Here is a 24,048-nt window from a genome sequence, read left to right as displayed (position 1 = left end):
CGCATTTGACACCAACAAGGTTTAACTTTAAAACCAGATTAAATCATGGTTTAAGTTTAAATTCTGTTGCACGTTAACTGTGTTTTAATCACATGAAGGTGTGTGTGTGTGTGTGTGTGTGTGTGTGTGTGTGTGTGTGTGTGTGTGTGTGACTGTAATCACATGAAGCTGGCTCTAGAGTCTGTGTGTGTGTGTGTGTGACTGACTTGTCACATAGTTAGTTAGTAGCTGCATCCTGTGTCAGTCTGATTTAGCTGTGTCTGTGTTTATAAACATTTAAACGAGCGCCAGGTGGATTGTTTATGAAGTTAACGAGCTCTGGCCTGAGGATCAAAGAGGTTACCACGGCGATAGGGGCCCCCGCAGGCTGAGACAGACAGAAACGTGGAGAAAAAGAGCCATTTTCTGCCTCTAAACCGGTATCACATTTAGGCTTAGCATGACAAAACGGTAACTCCTATCAGAACAAAACACAGATCAACGTTGCTCTAAGGACTTACTGAAAATTTTGGTACGATTTGGTGTTTCTACAGTAAATATTTTGGCGACGCTGGCAGTTTTAAAACATCAGGCCGTTCTGCTTCTCTCAGAAAATATTTGTATTGGACTCAATGAGGAGCAGAGACAGACGTGGCCGCACTTAGAGGCTCCAAGTTTAAATTCTGTAAGTCTCTCTGATATTTTGAGCAGATGATGAGTGACAGGACAAGTTTGTCTTACAAATTCTGAAAAAATTATGTGTGTGGAGTGTAAATTGTGGCCGGGCCGAGTTTGGAAAGAGAAAAAATCTGGAGTTTTTCTGGCATCTCTCCCACTCTAACCGATGATGTCACGCACTCTGACACGAACATTCCATGCAATACACACCCATTATAATCTCATAATTTCTCCAAAAATGATCATGGTCATTGATCAGGGATTGATCAAAAACTATATGACCTATCAAAACGTGGAGTAATACGACAATACACAAGACTTGTGTCTACTGTTTAAAGTTTAAATGGAGTCTCTAGGTGAAAGTATGCCTGAGCAGTAGACGTTTGTTAAACTCCAATGATTGGTCTTTTTCGCTCTTTTTTTCCCGTCCGTCCCATGGACTTCAATGGGTGATTTTGGCCGTTCAGATGTAGCTGTCTCTTGCGTGCACAAACCCATCACTTTAGTTTAGTTTAATTTTATTTGCACAATTATAGAATCAACAAGACAAATGAAAATTAAAAAAAATATATAAAACATGTGCGTGTGAGGTAGAAACTCACCCTGGGCTTGAACCTCAACTACTGTATAAAAGGTAATAGGTAATGACATAAATAAAGCAAAAAACAATCAAAAAACATTAATATAGCTTAAATAGCATTACAACAAAATAATACAAAATAGAATAAAATAAAGGAAACAACAATTCATTTTAAATAAAAAAGTACAAATTACAAAGCATTCAGTTTGAATCTGGACAAATTCAGTGCTATACATTTGTGTTTTTGTGAATGTCAATGGTGCACAGCTCCACAGACCTGCTTCTCTCTCTGGTGTTGTGCCTGTGTCTCTCCTACTGTTTCCCACTGAGCTCTGTCCCCTATGAAAGGAAAGGGAAGCCCATTTGTGGAAAGACGTCGCCTCTGATATGTAAAATGTGTATTATAGAAGAGTTAGTAGGTTAGTTTCAGCAGTATCTGAAAGTCCAGCTGTCAAGATGTCAAGATTTTTATACAAAACACCAAATATGTGTATAAATGAAGATGTTGTGCTTACAGGTAGATAGAAGATAAAAAATGAAATATAAAAATACTAAATTATTTGGCAAAAATGTGAATTTAATTTCAGTGTATTTGAATGTCCAGCCCCAGAGGTGTCTGGCCCGTCGACAAATATAGTTGATGACCCCTGACGTAAGCATTGGTGGTCACGATGGCGGCGCACATACTGTATGTGCAGTGGCTTGGACTCTCTACAGGCACGTCTACCGTCGTCAGGAACTGATTTTGGACTGCAAACCAGTACAGCTGTAACAGCGGACTTTCAGCAGATGGGATGGTATGCTAGAACACCACTGTGGTGGGGAGCTGCAATTTCATTGTATTTTACAGTAATGCAGTGGCAATAAAGGCCTCTTATCTCTTAGGATAACAAGATCTTATCAGTTTGATTCTTTCAGTCAAGAGACCTTTCATCTTGATGTTGGTGATTTCCAGAGTTAAACATTAACTGAGTAAAAAAGTCGTTTCTGTTTCACCTTTAAATCCTTAATAAAGAGCTGGTTGAAGCAGCAACAGGAGGAGAGTTGTTGAGTAACGGACGGAACTTAATGTCGCATCAGACTTTTGGAATTTGTCGACACAGAAAGTGACATAGCAGGTCAGTTTTATTTTTTTAATCACAGTTTTATAACTTGTTAATGTCTTTTGTTGTATTGTTCATCCTGTAAAATCATTAATTCTGAACATTACAAACAATCATTTAGTAAGAATTATGTTTAGCTCTATAAAGTCTTTCAGTTCACAGAGTTCTTCTCAGGCCTGTTGTCCCCAATCGTCATGGTTACCAGAGTTTATAATAATAAAAATAATACATTATATTTATAAGCTTTTCCAAAAACTCAAAGACACTTTACATTTTAAAAAATCAATTCAGTTCAACACAAATAATAAACATATAAATTCACTTAAAAGCAGCAAATTCAGTATAAAACATAGAAAACAATATAAAACACACACAGAAATTATATATTAAAAGCTGATTTAAAAAGGTGTGTTTTTAACATGGTCTTGAAAGTTGGGAGGTGAGTGCAGGTGCGGATGGGTTTGGGGAGTGAGTTCCAGAGGCAAGGCAAGGCAATTTTATTTGTATAGCCCGTTTTTTACAAACAGTTTGTCTCAAAGGGCTTTACATCCCATCATAACAACATCCTCTGTCCTTAGACCCTCACATCCACTGAGGAAAAACTCCATGGAAAACCCTTTAACAGGGAAAACCAGGAGAAAGCTCAGGGTGAGCAACAGAGGAGGGATCATCACCCAGGACGGACAGACGGGACAGAGATGTTGTTACAGACAACAAGAGGGAGGGGGCAGCAATGGAGAAGGCTCTGTCCCCCCAGGTTCGGTGCTTGGTCCGTGTGGGTAGTGATAGGATGTTTCCTTCGGATGAGCGGAGGTCGTGGGAGGGGGTGTGGTGATGGAGCAGGTCTGTGAGGTGGGGGGGGGGGGGGCAGGTTATTAAGTGCTTTGTGTGTGAGGAGGATGATTTTGAACTGTATGCGGTGAGTGATGGGCAGCCAGTGCAGGTCACGGAGGACGGGGGTGATGTGATCTCTGGAGCGGGTGTGGGTGAGCAGGCGTGCGGCTGAGTTCTGGATGTATTGCAGTTTATTGAGGAGTTTGGATGGTGAACCATAGAGGATGCTGTTGCAGTAGTCCAGTCTGGATGTGATGAATGCATGGATGAGGGTTTCTGCAGCAGAGAAGGTGAGTGAGGGGCGGAGACGGGCGATGTTCTTGAGGTGGAAGAAGGCGGTCCTGGTGATGTGATTGATGTGGAGGTCAAACCTTAGCTTACTGTCGAAGATGATTCCTAGGTTGCGGGTGTGGGATGAGGGAGACAAAGTGCAGTTATCAAAGGTGAGGGAGAAGTTGTGGCTGGCTTTAGTGCGGGATGTGGGGTCAATGATGATTATGTCTGATTTGTCACTGTTCAGTTGAAGATAGTTTGTTTGCATCCATGATTTAATTTCGGTGAGACAGTTGCTGAGGGTGGAGTGGGTGTTGTTGGTGATGGCTTTGGTGGAGATGTACAGTTGGATATCGTCGGCGTAACAGTGAAAATGGAGTCCATGTTGACGGATGATCTGGCCAAGGGGGAGCATGTAGAGGATGAAGAGGAGGGGACCAAGCACCGACCCCTGGGGGACGCCTTGTGACAGAGGAGCGGTGGTGGAGGTGCAGTTGTTGATACTGATGAACTGTTGTCGGTTGGAGAGGTAGGAGTGAAACCAGGAGAGTGCTGTGCCAGTGATGTGGAGAGAGGATTCCAGACAGGAGAGCAGGATGGAGTGGTTGATGGTGTCGAAGGCTGCTGTGAGGTCGAGGAGGATGAGGATGGTGAGGTGTCTGCAGTCTGAGGAGAGGAGGAGGTCGTTGGTGACTTTCAGGAGGGCTGTCTCGGTGCTGTGTTTTGAGCGAAAACCAAATTGGAATGATTCAAACAGGTTATTGCAGGTGAGGTGGGTTCTGAGTTGTGAGGCAACAGCACGTTCCAGGATTTTTGACAGGAAGGAGAGATTGGAGATGGGGCGGAAGTTATTTGGGTTGTCAGGATCCAGACTGGGTTTTTTGATGATGGTTGTGATGGCAGCCAGTTTGAGGGTTTGGGGGACAGAACCAGAGCAGAGGGAGGCGTTAGTGAAGTCAATGATGAGTGAAGAGATGACAGGGAGGCAGTCCTTGATGAGTTTGGAGGGTATGGGGTCCAGGTTGCAGGTGGAGGTTTTTATTCCGGTCATGATGGTTGTGAGTTGTGCTGGCGATACTGGAGAGAAGTGGGTCAGACACTGGATAGTGGTGGACGGGGGAGTAGGGGGGAGATGGGAGGGATCCTGGAGGTGTTGAGGTTACTGTAAATGGTGTTGAGGAGGGAGTTGATGGTGGAGAACAGAGCCTTGGGATTGTTGGAGCCAGAGTGGATGAGGTGGGAGTAGTGGGTGGTCCGGGCAGCGTTGAGTGCTTCTTTGTACTGTTGTAGGTGGTCGGTGTAGGCGAGAAGGTGAACTGTTAATCCGGTTTTCTTGCAGAGTCTTTCAAGTTGTCTTTGTTGTCTTGTCTTCATTTGGCGGAGTGTGGGGGTGAACCAGGGGGCAGAGTGAGTGAAAGAAACTGTTTTTGTTTTGGCGGGGGCAAGCTGATCCAAGCAGGAGGAGAGTGTGCAGTTGTAGTAGTTAACCAGGTCAGTGGGGTCATCAGATGGTGGGCAGGGTGAAGCAGACAGACAATGGGTGAGTGAGGTTGAGAGAGCAGTGGGAGAGATGGATTTAAGATTTCTGAAGGTTATGGTCCGGTTTTGTTTTGTGGTGGAGATGGGGATGTCTATGTCCATGGTGATAGCCAGGTGGTCAGAGATATGCAGGTTGTGGCTGGTTAACTGTTGGATGTTGAGATTGGTGGAGCAGACCAAGTCCAGAAAGTGACCACGGCTGTGTGTTGGGAAGTCGAGACAGTTTAACAGTTCCAGAAATTCTGTGGCCGGTTTATTGTGCTGTCAATATGTAGATTAAAATCACCTAGGAGGAGAACAGATGGCGAGATGGCAGATAGCTGGGTTAGAAGGTCGGCAAGATCGGAAAGGAAGGAGGGATGTGGTTTGGGGGGGCGATATATGATGGCTGTGACCAGAGGACAGGGACCAGAGAGTTTGTAGGTGAGGTGTTCAAATGAGGGGGCAGGAGGAATGGAGATGGTGGTTGTCTTGATGTTATTTCTGTAGATGGCAGCAATGCCAGCTCCCCGGCCCTCTGTGTGGGGTTTGTCCATATAAGTGTATCTTGTGGGGGTGGCTTGGTTTAATGAAAAATAGTCCAGAGGTTTTTGCCAGGTTTCAGTGAGACAGAGAAAATCCAGGTTATTGTCCATTATGAATTCATTGAGGATGAGGCTTTTGTTGTGTGTTAAATAAGGCTACTTTGAGGTGATGTTGCTTCGTGGATGGGGGTGGCTGCATCTGGTGATGGTCTGAATGTGAAAAGTTACAGGTTGTAGGTGTAACGACTGATGTAACTGTCACAAAAGGTTCTTGAAGATCTCTGGGTCAAGGATACACAGGCCACGAGGAAGTCAAATCACGACACAGTTTATTTTTCTTTAGAAGATGATGATGATGATGAAGTCCCAGCACCGTGCGTCCTTGGGGAGAGCTCTTGGGTGTGTGGCTGTGGACGCAGGCTGCGTTGGGACCCTCTCTGGAGACGCAAGGAACTTCTACGGAGTAAAATGAACAATCATGTGTGCACCAATCACAATATAAATTCAGGAACTGATTTGGAGATACACTCGCCTGATGCCAATAAGGCTTGAAGCATATCAGGTCCTGTGGGACTCGATCTGGCCTATCCTCTCCGGCTGGCTCCTCTCAAGCAGTTACTCCCACTAGCTGGCCTGCTCATCACGGACAGGCTCCTCTCTGCTTGCCACCCCAGGAGAGGAAGACAAAGACACCGTGCAAGATCCTCTGGCCTTGCCCCTCCATCCAATCAGGTTGTCTACTACTGATTTGGGAAACTTCGTACCGGTGTGTCTTCACTGGAATGGACACACCACAGCTGCATTGGGGAGAGTTAATTGGCACTGCACACAATATGATCACACACAAAACAAACAAACAAAGTTATAGGCTCTCTCCAATTACAGGCTGTGACATAACCAGAGGGAAGAGCTAGCGGTCATGAGTGAGCTGTGTGCTGCCAGTGAAGCTTTGGGCGGAGAGGAAGAGTGAGAGGGGTGAGTGGAGGGGGTGTGGCAGGTTAGCCGCTAGCATGCGGCTACCATACCGGTTTGGATGGAGGCCGTCATTTTTTAAGAGGGGGGAGCGGTTCCAGAACAGATTAAAATTGTCTATGAAGTTGATGTTGCGAGTGGAGCAGGGTGTGGAGACTGAGAATCCTGCTAAAACCTTCTGCTCCGCGGGCCATGGTGGGAATGGCAAGGCAAGGCAATTTTATTAGTATAGCCCATTTTTTACCACCAGTTTGTCTCAAAGGGCTTTACATCCCATCATAACAACATCCTCTGTCCTTAGACCCTCACATCCACTGAGGAAAAACTCCATGGAAAACCCTTTTAACAGGGAAAACCAGGAGAAAGCTCAGGGTGAGCAACAGAGGAGGGATCATCACCCAGGACGGACAGACGGGACAGAGATGTTGTTACAGACAAGACAGCTTACAGTTTATGACACAGAATAACGGAATGGGGCCGGAAATAAAAACAGACTTCCCGCAGCTGCTTAAAAAGTTTAAAAGGTCTAAGTTCAGACTGTCTACGAGAGGTGTCATTGGACCCAACATGAACAACCACTCGTTTTATGGAGGACGGGAGAGAGTGCAGCAGCGCCGGCAGTTTGCTTAGGGACCGTTCGTTATTTATGGAATGGGCCAGCGGAGGAAAATGGGGGGGGGGGGTCATGCCATAATATTCTTTGTTGAGGGGTGGGTCCACTAAAAAAAAAAGGTCAGCGAGGGGGGTCATTCAACTTTTTGTCTGGAGGACACTGCAATGCCCGCAAAAACCAAAAACAAAACAAAAACGGGTCATTTAAAAGCTGCAAGCACTGATGACAGAGAGCAACGGCCCCCAAATCACAACGTTATTTTATATTGCTCCGGTCTGCCCTGAGTGGGTTTCGAACCCGGGTTTCCCACACCGCAGGTGACGATGCTAACCGCTTCGCCAAGAACTAAATAAGGACTTTCCACGCGGGTTAGCACGTGTTTTATGGGTGAGTGAGTTTAACTTCAGACTTCAGGCTGTGAGCGGCACGTACGTTCACGTTGCTTTCATGAATTGTAAACAAACAGTCGCCCCCTCGGTTTTAGCTTCCAGCAGTTTCTGCAGCAATTCTGCATCCCTTTGGAAGCATTTAAATAAACTAACAAATAAAGAACCCAAGAATAAAAAGATAAGAGAGCTGAGAATCGGTGGACAACCCACAACAGATAGTATGATTATTGCAACCGAGTTTAATCGTTTTTTTATTCAGTCAGTAGAGGAACTGGCTCAAAATTTTGATCCTCAATCATTAAATAACATTGAAAGGGAAGATTTACCCAATTCATTTTACATCAGAGAGGTTAATGAAACAAAAATTAGCAAAATACTAGACAAATTATCTAGCTCAAAATCCAAAGATGTGTCTAACTTGGACACAGCTTTTATTAAGCAGCATAGTTGCTCTATCATAAAACCGTTAACTCATTCAATAAATCTTTCTATAACGTCAGGTAGGTTTCCAGATAAATGGAAAACAGCTGTTGTCTCTCCCATTTTTAAATCAGGGGACTCAGACCAGCTACGTAATTATCGTCCAATTTCTATACTCCCGGCAATGTCTAAGATTTTGGAAAAAGTAGTGTCTGAACAACTAGTTGACTACTTAGAGTCAAACCAACTTCTATATCCGGACCAGTTTGGGTTTAGACATAAACACTCTACTGAAACAGCTATTTGCTTTTTTGTTGAAAACCTTAAGTGTTTTATGGATGGGGGTAATGTCGTGGGTGCTGTGTTTCTCGACCTAAAAAAGGCGTTTGACACTGCCCAGTGCTAACAGTGGTTGCACGGTGTGGTGCCGGTCGGGTATCAGGATAAAAATTAAAAAATCTACACATCCGATTATCCAGAGGGGTACGCCGAATTAAAACACAGACATCGCAGATCTGAAATCTGCTGTCCAGTGGCGTCAATATTGAATAAAAACCTGTTTAAAATCAGATTGTACCAGCTTTTGAGGCAGTGAGTCTACACTGTGCTGTGGCTCAGGCGGCCATCTTGGGTGAAAAATGCAGAGCAGGTGGCGTTTATCAACAAGATGTAACTGAATCTGTAGCTTGCAAAATAAAAGTGAACACCAAGAAATCACAGCTGTATTTTATGTAGTACTGTTGCAGCGATTCAATTTTTTTATTGTGATTAATCTCAGAATTTTTCTGAGTTAATTGCGATTAAAGCAATTCTTACCGATCTGGCATTTCTCACAGCACAGGACAAACATTTGAAAATCAACAGCTCCACGAGCCCCCTCCCTCCCTGCTGCATGCGTTGGCATGGCAACGGTAAACAGAACAGGAACGTGAGTGAAACGGGAACAACACAAACAAACACAACACCGGAGTTTTAAACCGTATAAACGGACTCAGTGATGATGACTGATGAGTTTTATAACAAACTGTTGTTAGCCTACTGCTACTGGAGACGCAGGGGAAGTGATTGTTACAGATTACAGTTCTCAACGAGCCGGGCTGGCGGCCGGACCAGCGCCACCTGATGCGCTGGTTCAGGGCCAAAATAACTCTGCGACCGAGCCGAGTCGAGCCGCACCGGTCCGGACTTCAACCGGGTCCGGACCGTTGAGAACTCACAGAGCTAACAGTAGCCTAGCCGTTAGCACTGGATGAACTCACAGAGCTAACAGTAGCCTAGCCGTTAGCACTGGATGCTTTATAGATGTAACCCCTTTTTCCCTTAGTGTTTATAATCTACACTGTGGTCACACCCAATAAAATAAACCAGGTCCTAGATTCTCAGCTAAAGATGGTGAATTCGCTGTGGTTCTGAATTAAACAAGGGACTTTGTCATTAGAGTGGGAAAAAGGAAAATAACTAGCGCGGTGCCTCCACTGAAAACTTGCTAGGTGTTAGCAAACTTGCTAGGTGTTAGCAAAGATTATGTAAGCCCTCAGAAATACAAATGACTCTTAAAAGAATGTTAAACCACAATATGTAAAAGGTAAGACACAAACATTTATTTTTATTAAACCCTTTAGATTTTTGTAATGCTACCTTTAAATTTAGAAAAGCTTCAGCAATTAGAAAATAACAAAATAGAAAATAATAAACGAACACTTCCTGTACCCTTTAAATCAATACAGTAATAGCCTACCTGAAGCTTCAAAATGCTTTCTTTTGTTACCTCACATCAATGAAATGAACTGTTTTTAATTTGAGCTCAACCCAATCTTTTAAATGAAAATAGCCTAATAAACCTATGAATTGAGGTTTTTAGCTTATTTATGAACCAAATCACTTATGAAATAATTACCTAGATGTGTTTTTAATATTTCACCTGTATTCACACCTTTTAACTGTTCAAAATGTTATTTCAATAACCCAAATGCATAGAAATATCAACCATAGTGCTTTTGTACACTCAAAACACAGTAGTTGTACCCACACCTGTACCACAGTATTTTTCACAGTTCACACAGATGATAATGATACCAGAAAAAGTCTAACCCAAGCGCTTGGATAATCTTCCCTAATAGTGGGGCAGATAAGCTCATATATGAATATATATATATATGGAATTGTGCGTTTTAATGACTAAAGCATGAAACTTTCAGCATTTCATCTACATACCCCAAGGTTTAATTTCAGACGTGGAACCACTTTGGTGGCTGACCTTTAGGGGTCTTTAGGAGTCTTTTCCCACATTATTCTCCATTGGAAACCTATGAAAATCTGGGAAGTAAATCATTACCAATAAATTTCTTCACCATTGTGTTTAGGAAGGTGTGTAATATCATGTAATAAAATGTTGAAATTCAACTCCAGTGGGAAACCCCCTAAAAAACTACTCAAAGTTGGGGTACCCGTGTCGATTTTGCGAAAATTCCGTGATGTTAAATTTGGCCTAAAGTAACTTGTGAGGGGTCAAACTAGAGGTTTTTCATGATTCTGAGTTGATCGCAAACATTAGTTTTTCAGCCAAAACACTCCTTAGTGGGAAAAAACAGCCACACCCACTTTTCCTGTTCATTGGAACCCCCCCCCCCACCACCAATAGAATGTATTGCAGAGAAGCCATTCCTTAGCATGGCAGAGGTTGTGTCACATAATACTACTAAATACTCAATAATATAACGTACTGTATATTCATCGTCTGTATAACGTTGTACAAGAAAAAAGGCTACAGAATATAAAAACCTCTAGTTTGACCCCTCACAAGATATTTAAGGCCAAATTTAACATCACGGAATTTTCGCAAAATCTGCACGGGTACCCCAACTTTGAGTAGTTTTTTAGGGGGTTTCCCACTGGAGTTGAATTTCAACATTTTATTACATGATATTACACACCTTCCTAAACACAATGGTGGAGAAATTTATTGGTAATGATTTACTTCCCAGATTTTCATAGGTTTCCAATGGGGAATAATGTGGAAAAAGACCCCTAAAGACCCCTAAAGGTCAGCCACCAAAGTGGTTCCACGTCTGAAATTAAACCTTGGGGTATGTAGATGAAATGCTGAAAGTTTCATGCTTTAGTCATTAAAACGCACAATTATTTTGCTTATCTGCCCCACTATAACCGTTGGGGCCCATTTGAAGCGTTGGTGCACATGAAGTTTTATCCAGTTGTGAGAAGAAGAGTTAAAGAAGATATCATCGGCACGGCCGTTTCGGCTAATGCTGTGTTCAAGGCAGGCTTTTGAAACCGTAAGTTACAGCTTCAAGTCACAACTACGACTTGGTAGCGTTCCAGGTAACCCGTAGCTCGTGTTTTTACCGTCCTGTTGTCTGTGAAAGTTCCCTATAACGGCCACTCGTAACTTCCGACCCGTGAACTCGTACCAGATCGAACTGGTATGACTTCACAGGAAGGAAAAACACAAAGTACGAGTTTCCTTGAACGCACCATGAGTTAGCAGCCCCCGCCCTTGTCAGGCATCAATTGGTCCTCGTGCTACGTCACCACATTCACGCGCATCCCTTGGCTGCACACACAGCCCTTCATGCCGTTCTCTCCCCTCATTGGATAACACTTGTATCCCACAAGGAAAATTTTCTCCTCGGGTTACAGCAGAGCAGAGTGACGGAGAGACTCGTGTTTAGGCTGAAATACTTCATGTAAGTGATTGCTGACGGAAAATAGGACTATTTAGGACTTATATTAACAAAAACATTCCACTGATATCTGCTTTAACTTTGAACCAGAGTCTGTTTTAACACAGTCCCGTGCCTGTATCCTGCACTCGGTATCGTTCCAATGTCAAGTAGCCTACTCACGCAACCTCTCAGTGTAGAAACAACATGGGATGTCCAGACAGCTCCCCGCCGACTCTCGTAGCTCCGGCTACCTGCGACACGTCCTCGTTCCCTGCTGTCGACTCGTCCGCTCGTCCGGTCCGGGCATAGGCAGCGCCGGGGGGGGCTAGCAGGTGCTATAGCTCCCCCTAGTGGTGGCATAGCACCCCCCGTACCACCCCCATGAAACCCCCCCCAAAAAATGTTTAATATATTTTTGATGACATTTTATCTCATGCGCTTTGTATCTAATTTCTGTCCGAAAATGTCCTAAATTAAATTAATTATGTTTCGAAATGTATTTCTTGATATTAACGCGAGGTCAAAGGTCAGGTGTCAGGTATCACGTATTTTTACGTTCATTAAATATGACAGGGCGCGCTTGTGTCGCGGACTCGGTGCAACAGAGACGAGAGCAGTGACACCGCGGCTCCGCCCGCTCTGATCAGCAGGTTTGGTTTTCAGCAGCCTCCACTCTCTCTGTAAGTTACAAGCTACAAGTCATTTATCTAACATCACAATTAGTCTGAAGCTGTTTAACGACGGTTAAAATGAAACTTAAGGTAAATATCCTGTATAGTTTGTTTCTCTTTTCTGTGCTCCTGTGATCAGAGCGCCGCTCCGCCGTGTTGGCTACAGAAATAATAATAAAACACACGCTTTCACATTTTGAAAGTGCTTGTGGTTTTTTTTTTTGTACAAGTGCAGCCAAACACGAGGCTGAAGAGAGAGGGACAGCAGAGCTGCTCTGACAGCTCAGCTGCAGGTGAGCCGGGCAGCGCAACGGTGCTTTTTTTTTTTTTTTTTTTTTACTGTAAATGCCGATGTCGGCACCTGCACCGTCCCTACAGGTGAAGCACAAGCACACAGACGTACGTTGTTGTTTGACCTTCTTCCTTCACGGGGACTGCCATGGATTACTGGCACACGCCATAGCCGCACGCATTCTGTTTTAAAATATGAGTATGAATTATGAATATTAATATTAACGATTAATCGATAATTGATCGTTAATTTTCCAGATGATCGATCAAAAAGATTTCTTCAAATGCCCATCCCTAGTGGAAACCATCAAAAGCCGAGTAATTATGATAAAAAACGTCCAGATCGTGAGTTGTCATGAGTTTTTGATCGTCATCTATTTCAGCTCTCTTCATCATGGAGTTCCCAAATTCACACATAAGATGGATAAGGTAGATATACATAATTAAAATACAAACAAAAACGTGTAAGTAACCCCCCCCCCCGCTACACAATTCGAGGAGCACCCCCAGGCAATGTTGGAGCACACCCATAGCACCTGCAATCACATTTCTCTGGCGCCGCCCCTGGGTCCCGCACGAATGTCCGGTGGCGACTTCCTCGTGTCCTTGTTGTGCAGCAGTCTGGTTTCTCTGCCGAGGAGCTAACTGATCGTAACACTGCCAAGCTAATGTATGGAGATAATGACGGAGACCCCGCTGACGCGGTTCGTAAAACTTTGCCGTTGTGTAAAGTACAGTCAACTGAGATACGTGAAAAGAGTATTCTGACCGGTTAAAGTCTCTCTGGCAGTGCAATATCTGGGCCAACCTTTAGTCCGAGTCTCCAAACATTTACTTCTTTCTCTCTGCCGAGGAAAAACGCAGCCAGCTCCTTCACTGTCCCGGTGAACTGTGGGATACTTCCTCCCGGAGAATGTTCTAGTCTCTTTTATATTACTGTAAACAGGAAAAGTTAAAGCAGAAGTAAGTGATATATTTGTGTTAATATAAGTCTTAAATAGTTATATCTTCCGACAGCAATCACTTAAATAGAGTATTTGGTCTGAAACACGGGTCTGTCAGTCACTCTGCTCTGCTCTGAGCCGAAGAGAAAACATTTATCGTATCCTACAGTTTTTATCCAATGAGGAGAGAGAACGGCATGCAGGGCTGTGTGTGCAGCCAAGGAACGCCGTGAATGTGGCGACGTAGCGACGAGGACTGTTATGGTGCGTTCAAGGAAACTCGTATTTTTCCGACCGTGAAGTGGTACCAGTTGGATCTGGTACGAGTTCACGGGTCAGAAGTTACGAGTGGCCGTTATAGTGACTTTCACAGGTAAAACAGGTCGGAAAAACACGAGTGGGTTGCCTGGAACGCTACAAAGTCGTAAGTTGTGACTTGAAGGTGTAATTTACGATTTCAAAAGCCTGCCTGGAACGCAGCATTAGCGAAAACGACCGGATCACTTACTTCTGCTTTAACCTTTATCATTTTTTTAAAGACCATAGAATATTTTTAAAGGGATAGTTCAACATTTTGGCAAATTGGCCCATTGCCATAATCGCTATAGTCATATCAGTAGGTTCATTACCTTTAATTGTAGGTGTAAGCTATTTTCAGTACGGCGGAGCGCAGCAGCTGGCTGCTCAGAGCTACGCTATGGAGGCTAAGGGAATTTCTTGGTTTCCCTCATTAAACTCATCAAATTCAACATCCCAAAACTCCACAGCGCTTTTGTAGACAAGTTGTGAGCTGCACAACCACCACGCTATGAGATAATGACGGAACGATACGAAACGGAGCCGTTTTTGAGGTAAATACAGGGTAAATACGGAGACTGCTTGCTGAAAAACTGTCCCTGAACGCAACGCGCATCAGCGGTTTTGTATGAATTTACCTCGAAAACGGCTCCGTTTCGTATCGTTCCGTCATTATCTCATAGCGTGGTGGTTGTGCAGCTCACAACTTGTCTACAAAAGCGCTGTGGAGTTTTGGGATTTTGTATTTGATGAGTTTAATGAGGGAAACCAAGAAATTCCCTTAGCCTCCATAGCGTAGCTCTGAGCAGCCAGCTGCTGCGCTCCGCCGTACTGAAAATAGCTTACACCTACAATTAAAGGTAACGAACCTACTGCTATGACTATAGCAATTATGGCAATGGGCCAATTTGCCAAAATGTTGAACTATCCCTTTAAACAATATAATACATGAATTACAGAGTTATAGGAACAATATTTATTTTAATAGGACTATTGCAAAAACGAGAAAAACCAGAGGATTCTGGGAAATGAAGTCCTACTTTACTCTGTCTTCTAGAAGCAATATAAAAGGGATAATCTGTATATTTTTAACATGACTAAGATTATAGAAACCCAGTAAAATAAGGAATGAATGTTTATACACATTTTTTTTTAGATTTTTAGAGAACCCTACATAGACACATGTGACGTCCTGTGTTTACGTATCACTCGGGGCTGATCACTATCAACGTTACAATATCAGACATGAAACTCCACGACCAGCTGCGGCTGCAGTTATTGGTCTTTTAAAAAACTATTTATTTCCAAAAACCTTCTTTCTTGTGTGTTGTGACTCTAGTCTCCTCTGCTCATGTCCTGCTACTGCTCTGTCAATAAGCGTTCTTCCTGGTCGGGAGGGGGGAGAGGAGGAGAGGGGTGCACAAAGTGATTACATATTAAGTAGGTTCGGTCGCTCGTCAAATCTTATTAATCGGACCGAATAATATTATTGGTCAGACTTTTCTCAGAATTATATGAGAATGAAAAAATGATGAGTTTTTAACCCTGTTGGGTTTCTCTTACAGGGGCGGCAGTGGCTCAGGTGGTAGAGCGGGTCGTCCAATGATCAGAGGGTTGGCGGTTCGAATCCCGCTCTGTCCCGGTTGCTGCCGTAGTGTCCTTGGGCAAGACACCTTACCCACCTTGCTCCTGATGGGTCGTGGTTAGCACCTTGCATGGCAGCTTCCGCCATCAGTGTGTGAATGGGTGAATGTGATGTAAAGCGCTGTGGGTATCGTTCAGGTATAGTAAAGCGCTATATAAATACAGACCATTTACCATTTACATTTTAATGTATCATCAGATTATTAATAGCATTTTAACTTAGATAAAGAAATGTGCAAAAGTTCCAGAAAGGTAAGAATAGCTTTAATAGCATTTTTTTGCTCAAAATATCAGAAACTCTGTGTATTGTGTTGTAGCAATATGAATGGATACTGATACTGGGCGAAGCAACATCCAGTGGTATTTAAAAGTGAGCGCAGGTGAAGATGGCAGTGTTTGGTTGACAAGAAGAACAAGTTCTTTAGTGTAGGAACACAAGGAGCAAAAACATGTGGTTTTCTGTAACATTAGAAGAGTGCGCAAATCTCTGTGTAAGATAATAATGAATGAACGGGCAATTAAAAACAAAAACCAAAAAATACAACCATTAATTATTTAGTATCAGTTCAGTGCTTGTTGTGGATGAGAAAATCAGCCTGGCTGTGAAGTTTGTTTTATTCTCCTAACACTTTCTAACAACACTGTCTTTCTTGTAGACCTGCTGATCTCATCATGAATGTTACTGACAAGCTCCTGGATAAAATCCTCTTCTGGGTGGAGCTACAGAAGGAAGATGCAGCCAAGTTGAAGGAACTGGCCACTGAGATGGAGGGAAAGAAGAAGGGTGGAATAAATACCGCAAAGTTTGTAGGGAGTTCAGTGTTTGTAGGTGGAGCAGTTGCACTGACAGCAGCAGGTGTAATAACCCTCTGTACTGGAGGGTTAGCAGCACCGATTCTGGCTATAACAGGGGGGGTGGGAACAGGGGTTGGTTTAGTTACCAGTGTGGGTGCTGAAATTGTGGATGCAGTAGAATCAAGTGGCACCATGAAAAAGGCTGAAGAGGTTTCAGAGAAGATCCAGAGGGCTGAGAAGGAAATCAAGCGACTCATGACGTTACTGGAAGAAGAAGGGAAGAAGGCTTGTGCTGTTGGAGACATTTCTCCAGAAGATTACGTTGTAGAGCAAATCCTGAGGGCAATGGCAAAATGCAAAGGACTGGTGTTAAATGACAAGGTCAGTTTGCGCAAAATGGTATCTCAGTGGATTAAATCAGATGCCTTTAAGCGAGACATTGCTTTAACTATTCTTTACATGGCTGCACAAGTCCTCATAAAATAATATGCCAAAGAGCTTCTAATAGAAGTTGGTAAGAAAGCAGCAGCAAAGGCAGTTGGATGTGTAAGTAACAGCTTCTCAGATCTGTCTCCCTACTTTTACTGATTTGTTTTTTTTTTTTTTTTTTTTAAAGCCCTGTATGAAGTCTTCTATGGTGCATGGTATGTTAGTCAGTTTGAAAACAAACTCACACTCCTGTTGTTAATGAGAACTTTGCTTTTCAGATTACAAGAGCAGTTGGACTTGTATTTTCAATTCCTGACCTGGTCATCAACTATAAAAACCTGAACAAACGTGAAACAAAAACCAGTCAGAGTCTGAGAGAGAACGCTGAAGCCATACAGAAGGCCGCTGAAGAGTTTAAAAAGAACCTTGATGAAATCCAGTGAGTATCCTCATCAACATTTTTACAGTGCGCTGTTAGAAATGAACAGATCAAAGGTTCATTTGAGGTTTGTCTGAGCTTCTCTGTCCAGAAGTCAAACTGGAACACCTCATCGTTAGAAGATGCTCATGTGGACTAAAGTGTTTTAATATGATGGAGATGATGCATCTAATGTGTGTATATGTGATGTTTCTCTTACAGGAAGACATTCGAGAGATTAGCCAAGATAAAGTGCTGCATTGAGAACACCAAGAGGCGTCCAGATGAAAAGAAAGCATTAATACAGTTTGCAATAGAAAACTGTAAGGATAAAGAAGTTCAACAGTGGCTGAGAGAGAATTCAGAATCTGAGACTTTCTTCAGTCTTGTGGATTTGTTCAGTTTAGTGAAAGAGAAGCTTGATGAGGAAGAACAGAAGGACCATGGTAACACTGTTGACATCACCTTCCTGGCTCATGGAGCCATCACAGGGGATCTGATCCCAGCCAAACATGTCCTTCCTCTGTCCACCGTCTCAGACGTCGTCCTGCATTCTCCCTGGAACTCTTATCTCACTGTTGATGCAGCCTATGATATTGCAACAGGATTCATGAAACCTAGGGACAGGAAGTTTCTCTGTTGTGAAGAAGGCTGTCGGATCCCTGCTGAGGATCATCGACCCCCCAACCTGCCAAACCACTGGAACTCCATGAAGGAAGCTGTTAAAAAGGATCAACAGATCCCTGACATCAGGCTCAGCCCAGTCGGACGACCAGGCGATGGTGCTTGGGAGAGGTTTGAAGTTCTTACCAGGCGTGGTCCTCCAGGGAAGAACCACATCATCGTCCCATACATCATCATCTCAAAGAAGTGGAGCTTCTGGGCTCCAGAACCTGTCCCGTTCTCCGCTGTGTCCTTGGCCTTGTCTCTGGTGCTCATGTTCTCCAGGTTCACGGCCACCGTCCATCTCACTGCCTGTCTGGGTAAATCATCTGCTAGACAGAAGTTAGACAGGGAGTATCTGGAGAAACAGTATTCCTGCACCATCGACAACACAACGATGACGTCCTCATGTCGAGCAAGACGCACAGATAAAGAGCTGCTTAAGATGGTGGAACATATATTTGGTAAACCTGATAAACCTGGTTCATGGTTTTTTGGGTTCTTTTTTTTGGTTTTTTTGGGGGGGCTTTTTTTGTCTTTAATGTACAGGTGAGTTGAGAGAGAGACAGGAAATGAGAGGTGTGTGTGTGTGTGTGGGGGGGGGGGGGGGGGGGGGGGGTGACACGCAGGATAGGGCCTCAACACATGGGGCAGGTGCTCTACCAACTGAGCTCAACACCCCCTGTTCCATGTTTGTGGAGCTGAGTCAGAAAACAACAGACTGTTAATACAGTTCAGTTTTAACTGCAGGTTTGTGTATTGAACAAAAACTATATTAAGAACACTAATCAATGTCAAGAGTGGAGTGTGACAGTTAGAAGTAGATTAGTGCATCATACCTATCCTCACACAAACATGGATTTTACTCTGGATCAGCTCATAAAAAAATAGAATAGAATAGAAACTGTATTTTATTTGTCTGAAACCAAAGGGGAACCAAAATGTATCTCTGACAGGGCTCAACACTACCTTTACACATGGCCAGAAGCCTTCAATGATACTTGACTTTGCATTTGTTGTGTAGTGCCATTCTCACTGAGGACTGAACCCTAAACTGTAAAAGAAAATATTGTGATTTCTGTAAGAAATTCTGTAAGAAAAAGCTTCATCCATCTTCCAACTGCTTATCCAAGGTTTGATTGATTGATTGATTGATATCTTTATTTCGATCATGTAAACTGTCATGTTCGTGTTCCAAGGATGAGGCCGTGTTGATAGCAAGTAACTTAGTTTTAATGTCTCACGTTCTCAACAACATACATGTGGCTCCATGCAGTCTTGCTCTACTGTTATATGGTACGGTAAGCTGACTACTAACCAGTACTGCCGCCTAGCGGTCAAACATGTAATAACATCCAATCATAACATCCCCCCTTTTCTAAGGTAAAATGCATTAACATGAATTATCACATTAGCTGTGTCAGTTATTTCAACCATTTCACATTCAGCATAACTCTGCAACACATAAGCAGTATAAACAGTTTATATCAGATTGCATAACTCATCTCTAAGCCACTACTAGACCATTTAGAACACATTCACAACATCAATCAATATACATTTTGTTCAACATCTTTAACATGCATATTGAATTTTCTTTGTTTATAAGTTCAGTCTATCAGGCTTTCTGATTTATCTTGTGGACCTTCTTAACTCAGGTTCACTTGGAGTAGGTGTGTGAGAGTCAGTGTTACAGTCCATAGCAGGTGTGGGAGTTACCTGAGATTCACCACAGGTTACACTGAGCTCACCAACAGTCCCTTGAGGAGTCTTTAACAGACTGCGACGATTGCGTCTGAGGATTTGTCCATCATCAGTTTTCACTGTGTACGATCGTGGAGCAACTTCTTGCAGGACAGTTGCTTTTGTACTCCATCCATCAGCATCCTCAATCCTGACTGCGTCGTTGGTAGACAGTGGAGGGAGATGCTTGGTTGTTCTGTCATAGAATGACTTTTGCATCATTTTCTGTTGTCGTAGCTTATGTTCAATCTTTGAGTGATTCTTTTGCTTGAATTTGTCGTTTTGATGACTCGGCAATGTTGTTCGTAGCTTCCTCTTCATCAGCAGTTCAGCTGGTGACAGGCCGCACTGAAGAGGTGATGCTCTGTAGCTCAATAAAGCCAGATAGGGATCCGAGTCACCGTCAGCTGCTTTCTTTAGGAGTTGCTTGAGAATGTGAACTCCTTTTTCATCTTGCCCGTTTGACTGTGCATAGTGTGGGCTTGACGTCACATGCTTGAAATCATATTGCACTGCAAACTTCTGCCATTCTTTGCTGCTGAAGCAGGGGCCATTGTCGCTCACCACGATGTGTGGGATGCCATGCCTGGCGAAGATAGATTTAGCATGTGTTATGACACAAGTTGATGTTGAGCTTGCTAGTAGCGCCATCTCAGGGAAGTTTGAGTAGTAATCCATTACCACTAAATAGTCTTTACCTCTGAGATGAAACAAGTCCATTCCTACTTTGTGCCATGGTGCTGTTGGCACCTCAGCTACCACCACAGGCTCTTTGCTCTGCTTGTTCCTGTGTTTCTGGCATGTTTCACATTTACTTACAAGTGTTTCAATGTCTTTGTTCAGTCCGGGCCAGAAAACCGTGTCTCTCGCCCTCCTTTTGCACTTTTCGATGCCGAGATGGCCTTCATGTATCCTGTGCAACATGTCCATTCTCAAAGCCCGTGGAATAACAATCCTGCCCTTTTTCAACAGCAGACCGTCCACAGTACTAAGCTCACCTCTGACATGGTAAAATTGTGGACACGAACCAGCTGGCCATCCCTCATCCATGTTCTTCATGACATGCTGTAGCTCAGCATCCTTTGCTGTAGCCTCCGCTATTTGTCTTGACTTTGTGTCCGACACAGGCAGTGTAGCCGACACCATGTTCACGTGACACTGTATGTCTTCGTCTGTTGCACTCACACTGTCGCCTGTAGTTGCTCTGGATAGGGCATCAGCAAGGACTAGGTGTTTACCTGGAGTATATATCAGTTGATACACTCTTTCCACAAGCCCCAGTTCTTCACAGGCTCTGTCACCAAGAAGTGATTCCCGTCCCTCATTCACAACAAAGAAGGATAGGTGGTGCACTTTTCCTTTAACTGTGACATTCAACCTGCATGTGCCCAAACATTTGATTGGCCGCCCATTGTAGTCTTTCAGTCCAGATTCTTTTCTTTTTATTTGTGGCTTATTTTTCATTGCCTTCACATCACACATGCTTATGAGATTTGCTTTGGCACCAGTGTCCAATCTCATGGTGACTACAGTCCCATTTATCATTAGAGGAGCTATCCACTTATCTTCTCTAGTGACATCATTTACATTGTCTGGCTTATTTATTTGTTCACTTTCACAATTCACCATTCCAACAAAGAACGTGTCACTTAGATCAGGCTCGTCTATTAAGTTTACAGTTTTTCCTTTCTTCCCCTCCTTCCGTTTGGAGAAGCATTGTTTAGCAAAATGATTCTTGCCTTGGCAAGTGGAGCATTGCTTACCAAACGCTGGACACTGTCTAGGCTTGTGCTGTGAGCCGCAGCGCGTGCAGTTTATCATCACGTCCTCCTGCTGTGCAGGCCGGGTCTGTGTGCGCCGTCTCCGCTGATACGACACTGCTCCAACCGCTGCTGCGCTGTCGCTCTGCGCCGAGGCGACTGCAGACATCTCGCTGAACGTCCTCACGTGCCTTTGGGACAGCTCACTGGCCTGGCAGATCTTAATGGCTCCTGCCAGCGTCAGCTCCATCTCCCGTAGTAGCCTCTCTCTGACCTTTTTATCCTCAACGCCGAAGACAATCTGGTCCCGTATCATGGAGTCACTCAGCGTTCCGAAGTTGCAGGACTGCGCCTTTAGCCGCAAGTCCGTCAGGAAGCTATCGAAGGGCTCATGCTGCCGCTGTGTACGAGACCGAAACACGTACCTCTCGTACGTCTCGTTCTTCTTCGGAGAACAGTGAGTATCAAACTTGCTAAGCACTACATCCAACTTTTCATTATCTTCAGGACTGTCAAACACGAACGTGTTAAATACTTCTATGGCCTGTGGCCCTGCTATCGTTAGCAGCAGCGCTACCTTTCTTGCTTCTGGCTTTGCCTCGAGTCCCGTAGCAGCAACATACAGGTGAAACCGCTGTTTGAAGGTGCGCCAGTTCTCGTCGACATTCCCCGTCAGTTTCAAACTTTCTGGTGGTTTTAAATCCATGTCGCCCAGTTTACTCCTGGTACCATGTCATGTTCGTGTTCCAAGGATGAGGCCGTGTTGATAGCAAGTAACTTAGTTTTAATGTCTCACGTTCTCAACAACATACATGTGGCTCCATGCAGTCTTGCTCTACTGTTATATGGTACGGTAAGCTGACTACAAACCAGTACTGCCGCCTAGCGGTCAAACATGTAATAACATCCAATCATAACATAAACGACAGTGTAAAAAAATAAAATAAAATAAATAAGATAAAATAATAATATAATAAGTGAACAGAAAAAATGTATACACAACATCTCATAAGCAACGCAGTTTACATGAGCGAAAAGGAGTAGGAAGAAGTATAAACTGATCTAATCCTACCCCTATAATTTTAACTATGTTCTAATTAAACATTTTACACATTACACATTTTAATCCAAATAGTAAGTAAGCAAACACCTTGTGTGAATTATTCAATGTACCTCTGGAGAATCATTTCTTTATGTCTCTTTTTAAACATGATTACACTCGAAATGTTTTTGATTTCAGTACTCAGATTATTCCACAGTTTTACTCCACAAATGGTGATACAGAAACTTTTCTTTGTTGTGCGAGCTCTACCAACCTTCAGATTTGATTTCTCTCTTAAATCATAACCTTGCTCTCTTTCGTGAAACATTCTCTGAATGTTTCTTGGTAGCAGATAGTTCCTTGCTTTATATAATACTTGGACTGTTTTATGCTCCACCAAATCAAACAATTTTAGAGTTTTAGATTTCCAAAATAAGTCATTGGTGTGTGCCCCATAATCAACCCTGTGAATAATTCTCATTGCTCTTTTTTGCAGTATGAAAAGTGGCTGAAGTGCAGTTTTGTATGTGTTTCCCCATGTCTCCGTACAGTACTCTAAATAAGGAAGAATCAGTGAATTGTACAGAATATAGAGTGATTTATGATCTAGGACATGCTTTGCTTTTACCAAAACTGAAATGCTGCGAGACAGTTTAGATTTGATATGTTTAATGTGAGGTTTCCAGCAAATTTTGTCATCTATTATCACTCCCAGGAATTTATTTTCATTTACTCTTTCAATATTTACACCATCTATTTGTACCTGTATTTGATTGTGTATTTTACAGTTTCCAAATAACATGATTTTTGTTTTGTTCAGATTTAGTGATAATTTATTCTTGTCAAACCATTTTTTAATTTTACTTAACTCTGAAGTGATGACATCCAAAAGTTGCTGCAAATTTTCACCAGAACAAAAAATGTTTGTGTCATCTGCAAATAAAATACATTTAACTAGACTAGACACATTACAGATGTCATTAATTTATAGGACAAAGAGTTTGGGTCCCAACACTGACCCCTGGGGGACACCACATGCAATATCCAGACATTCTGACGAACAGTCTCCCATCTTCACATATTGCTGCCTGTTTCTCAAATAACTTCCCACCCAATTCAAGGCAACCCCCCTGATCCCATATTTATATTTATAAATCAATCTATTGTGGTTAATTGTATCAAATGCTTTTTTTAGATCAATGAATACTCCTGCTGCATATTGCTTTTTATCTATGGAATCTGTTATAGTTTCTATAAGTTCTGTTAAAGCAAGTGATGTTGAATGGTTTGATCTGAAACCATATTGACTGTTACTGAGTAAGTTGTGTTTTTCTAAAAAACTGTCCAATCGATTATTAAAAAGTTTTTCTAGTATTTTTGAGAATTGAGGAAGAAGAGAAACAGGCCTGTAATTTGTGAAGCGGTGACGATCCCCAGTTTTGTACAGCGGTGTTACTTTTGCTAGTTTCATTTTATGAGGAAATTGCCCGGTTTGGAATGATAAATTGAAGATATGAGTGAGTGGTTTAGAAATCCCAGCAATAACCCTTTTTACTGTTTTCATGTCTATGTCATGACAGTCAGATGACATCTTGTTTTTACATTTATTAACAGTTTCTATAATTTCTTTTTCTTCTATTGCTCTGAGAAACATAGAAGAAGGATTCCTTTCTATGACCTCCTCATTGGTACTTCCAGTCATTGGTGGATCGGGGATTTTTTCTGCCAATCTCGGTCCAACACTTACAAAGAAACGATTGAACT

The 24,048-nt window shown here is 43.0% G+C and overlaps 1 protein-coding gene across 1 annotated transcript; it reads left to right on the top strand.

Annotated features, from left to right (window-relative positions):
- The first annotated feature begins 2,270 nt into the window (after positions 1–2,270).
- On the top strand, positions 2,271–18,785 carry LOC146982267 (uncharacterized). Its single transcript, XM_085785489.1, has 5 exons — positions 2,271–2,355; positions 16,091–16,700; positions 16,895–17,097; positions 17,299–18,228; positions 18,764–18,785. Exons 2-5 carry the CDS (start codon positions 16,107–16,109, stop codon positions 18,783–18,785), a joined length of 1,749 nt encoding a protein of 582 aa, XP_085641615.1. The 5' UTR covers positions 2,271–2,355; positions 16,091–16,106.
- The last annotated feature ends 5,263 nt before the right edge of the window (positions 18,786–24,048 follow it).

This window comes from Trachurus japonicus, chromosome 8, assembly GCF_045865225.1.
Source record: "Trachurus japonicus isolate A0001 chromosome 8, Traja_1.0".
Classification (NCBI taxonomy): Eukaryota; Metazoa; Chordata; class Actinopteri; order Carangiformes; family Carangidae; genus Trachurus; species Trachurus japonicus.
Note: the sequence above shows the minus strand (reverse complement) of the source record. Positions and strands in the feature narration are given on the sequence as shown.

Bases quoted from the DNA above. Each gene is read 5' to 3' on its own strand.
- LOC146982267 (XM_085785489.1), top strand. From the start codon at position 16,107: ATGAATGTTACTGACAAGCTCCTGGATAAAATCCTCTTCTGGGTGGAG. The intron at 17,098-17,298 runs GTGAGTATCCTC...TTTCTCTTACAG, and splicing joins AAGAACCTTGATGAAATCCA to GAAGACATTCGAGAGATTAG. The intron at 18,229-18,763 runs GTTTTTTGGGTT...TTTGTTGTGTAG, and splicing joins CCTGATAAACCTGGTTCATG to TGCCATTCTCACTGAGGACT.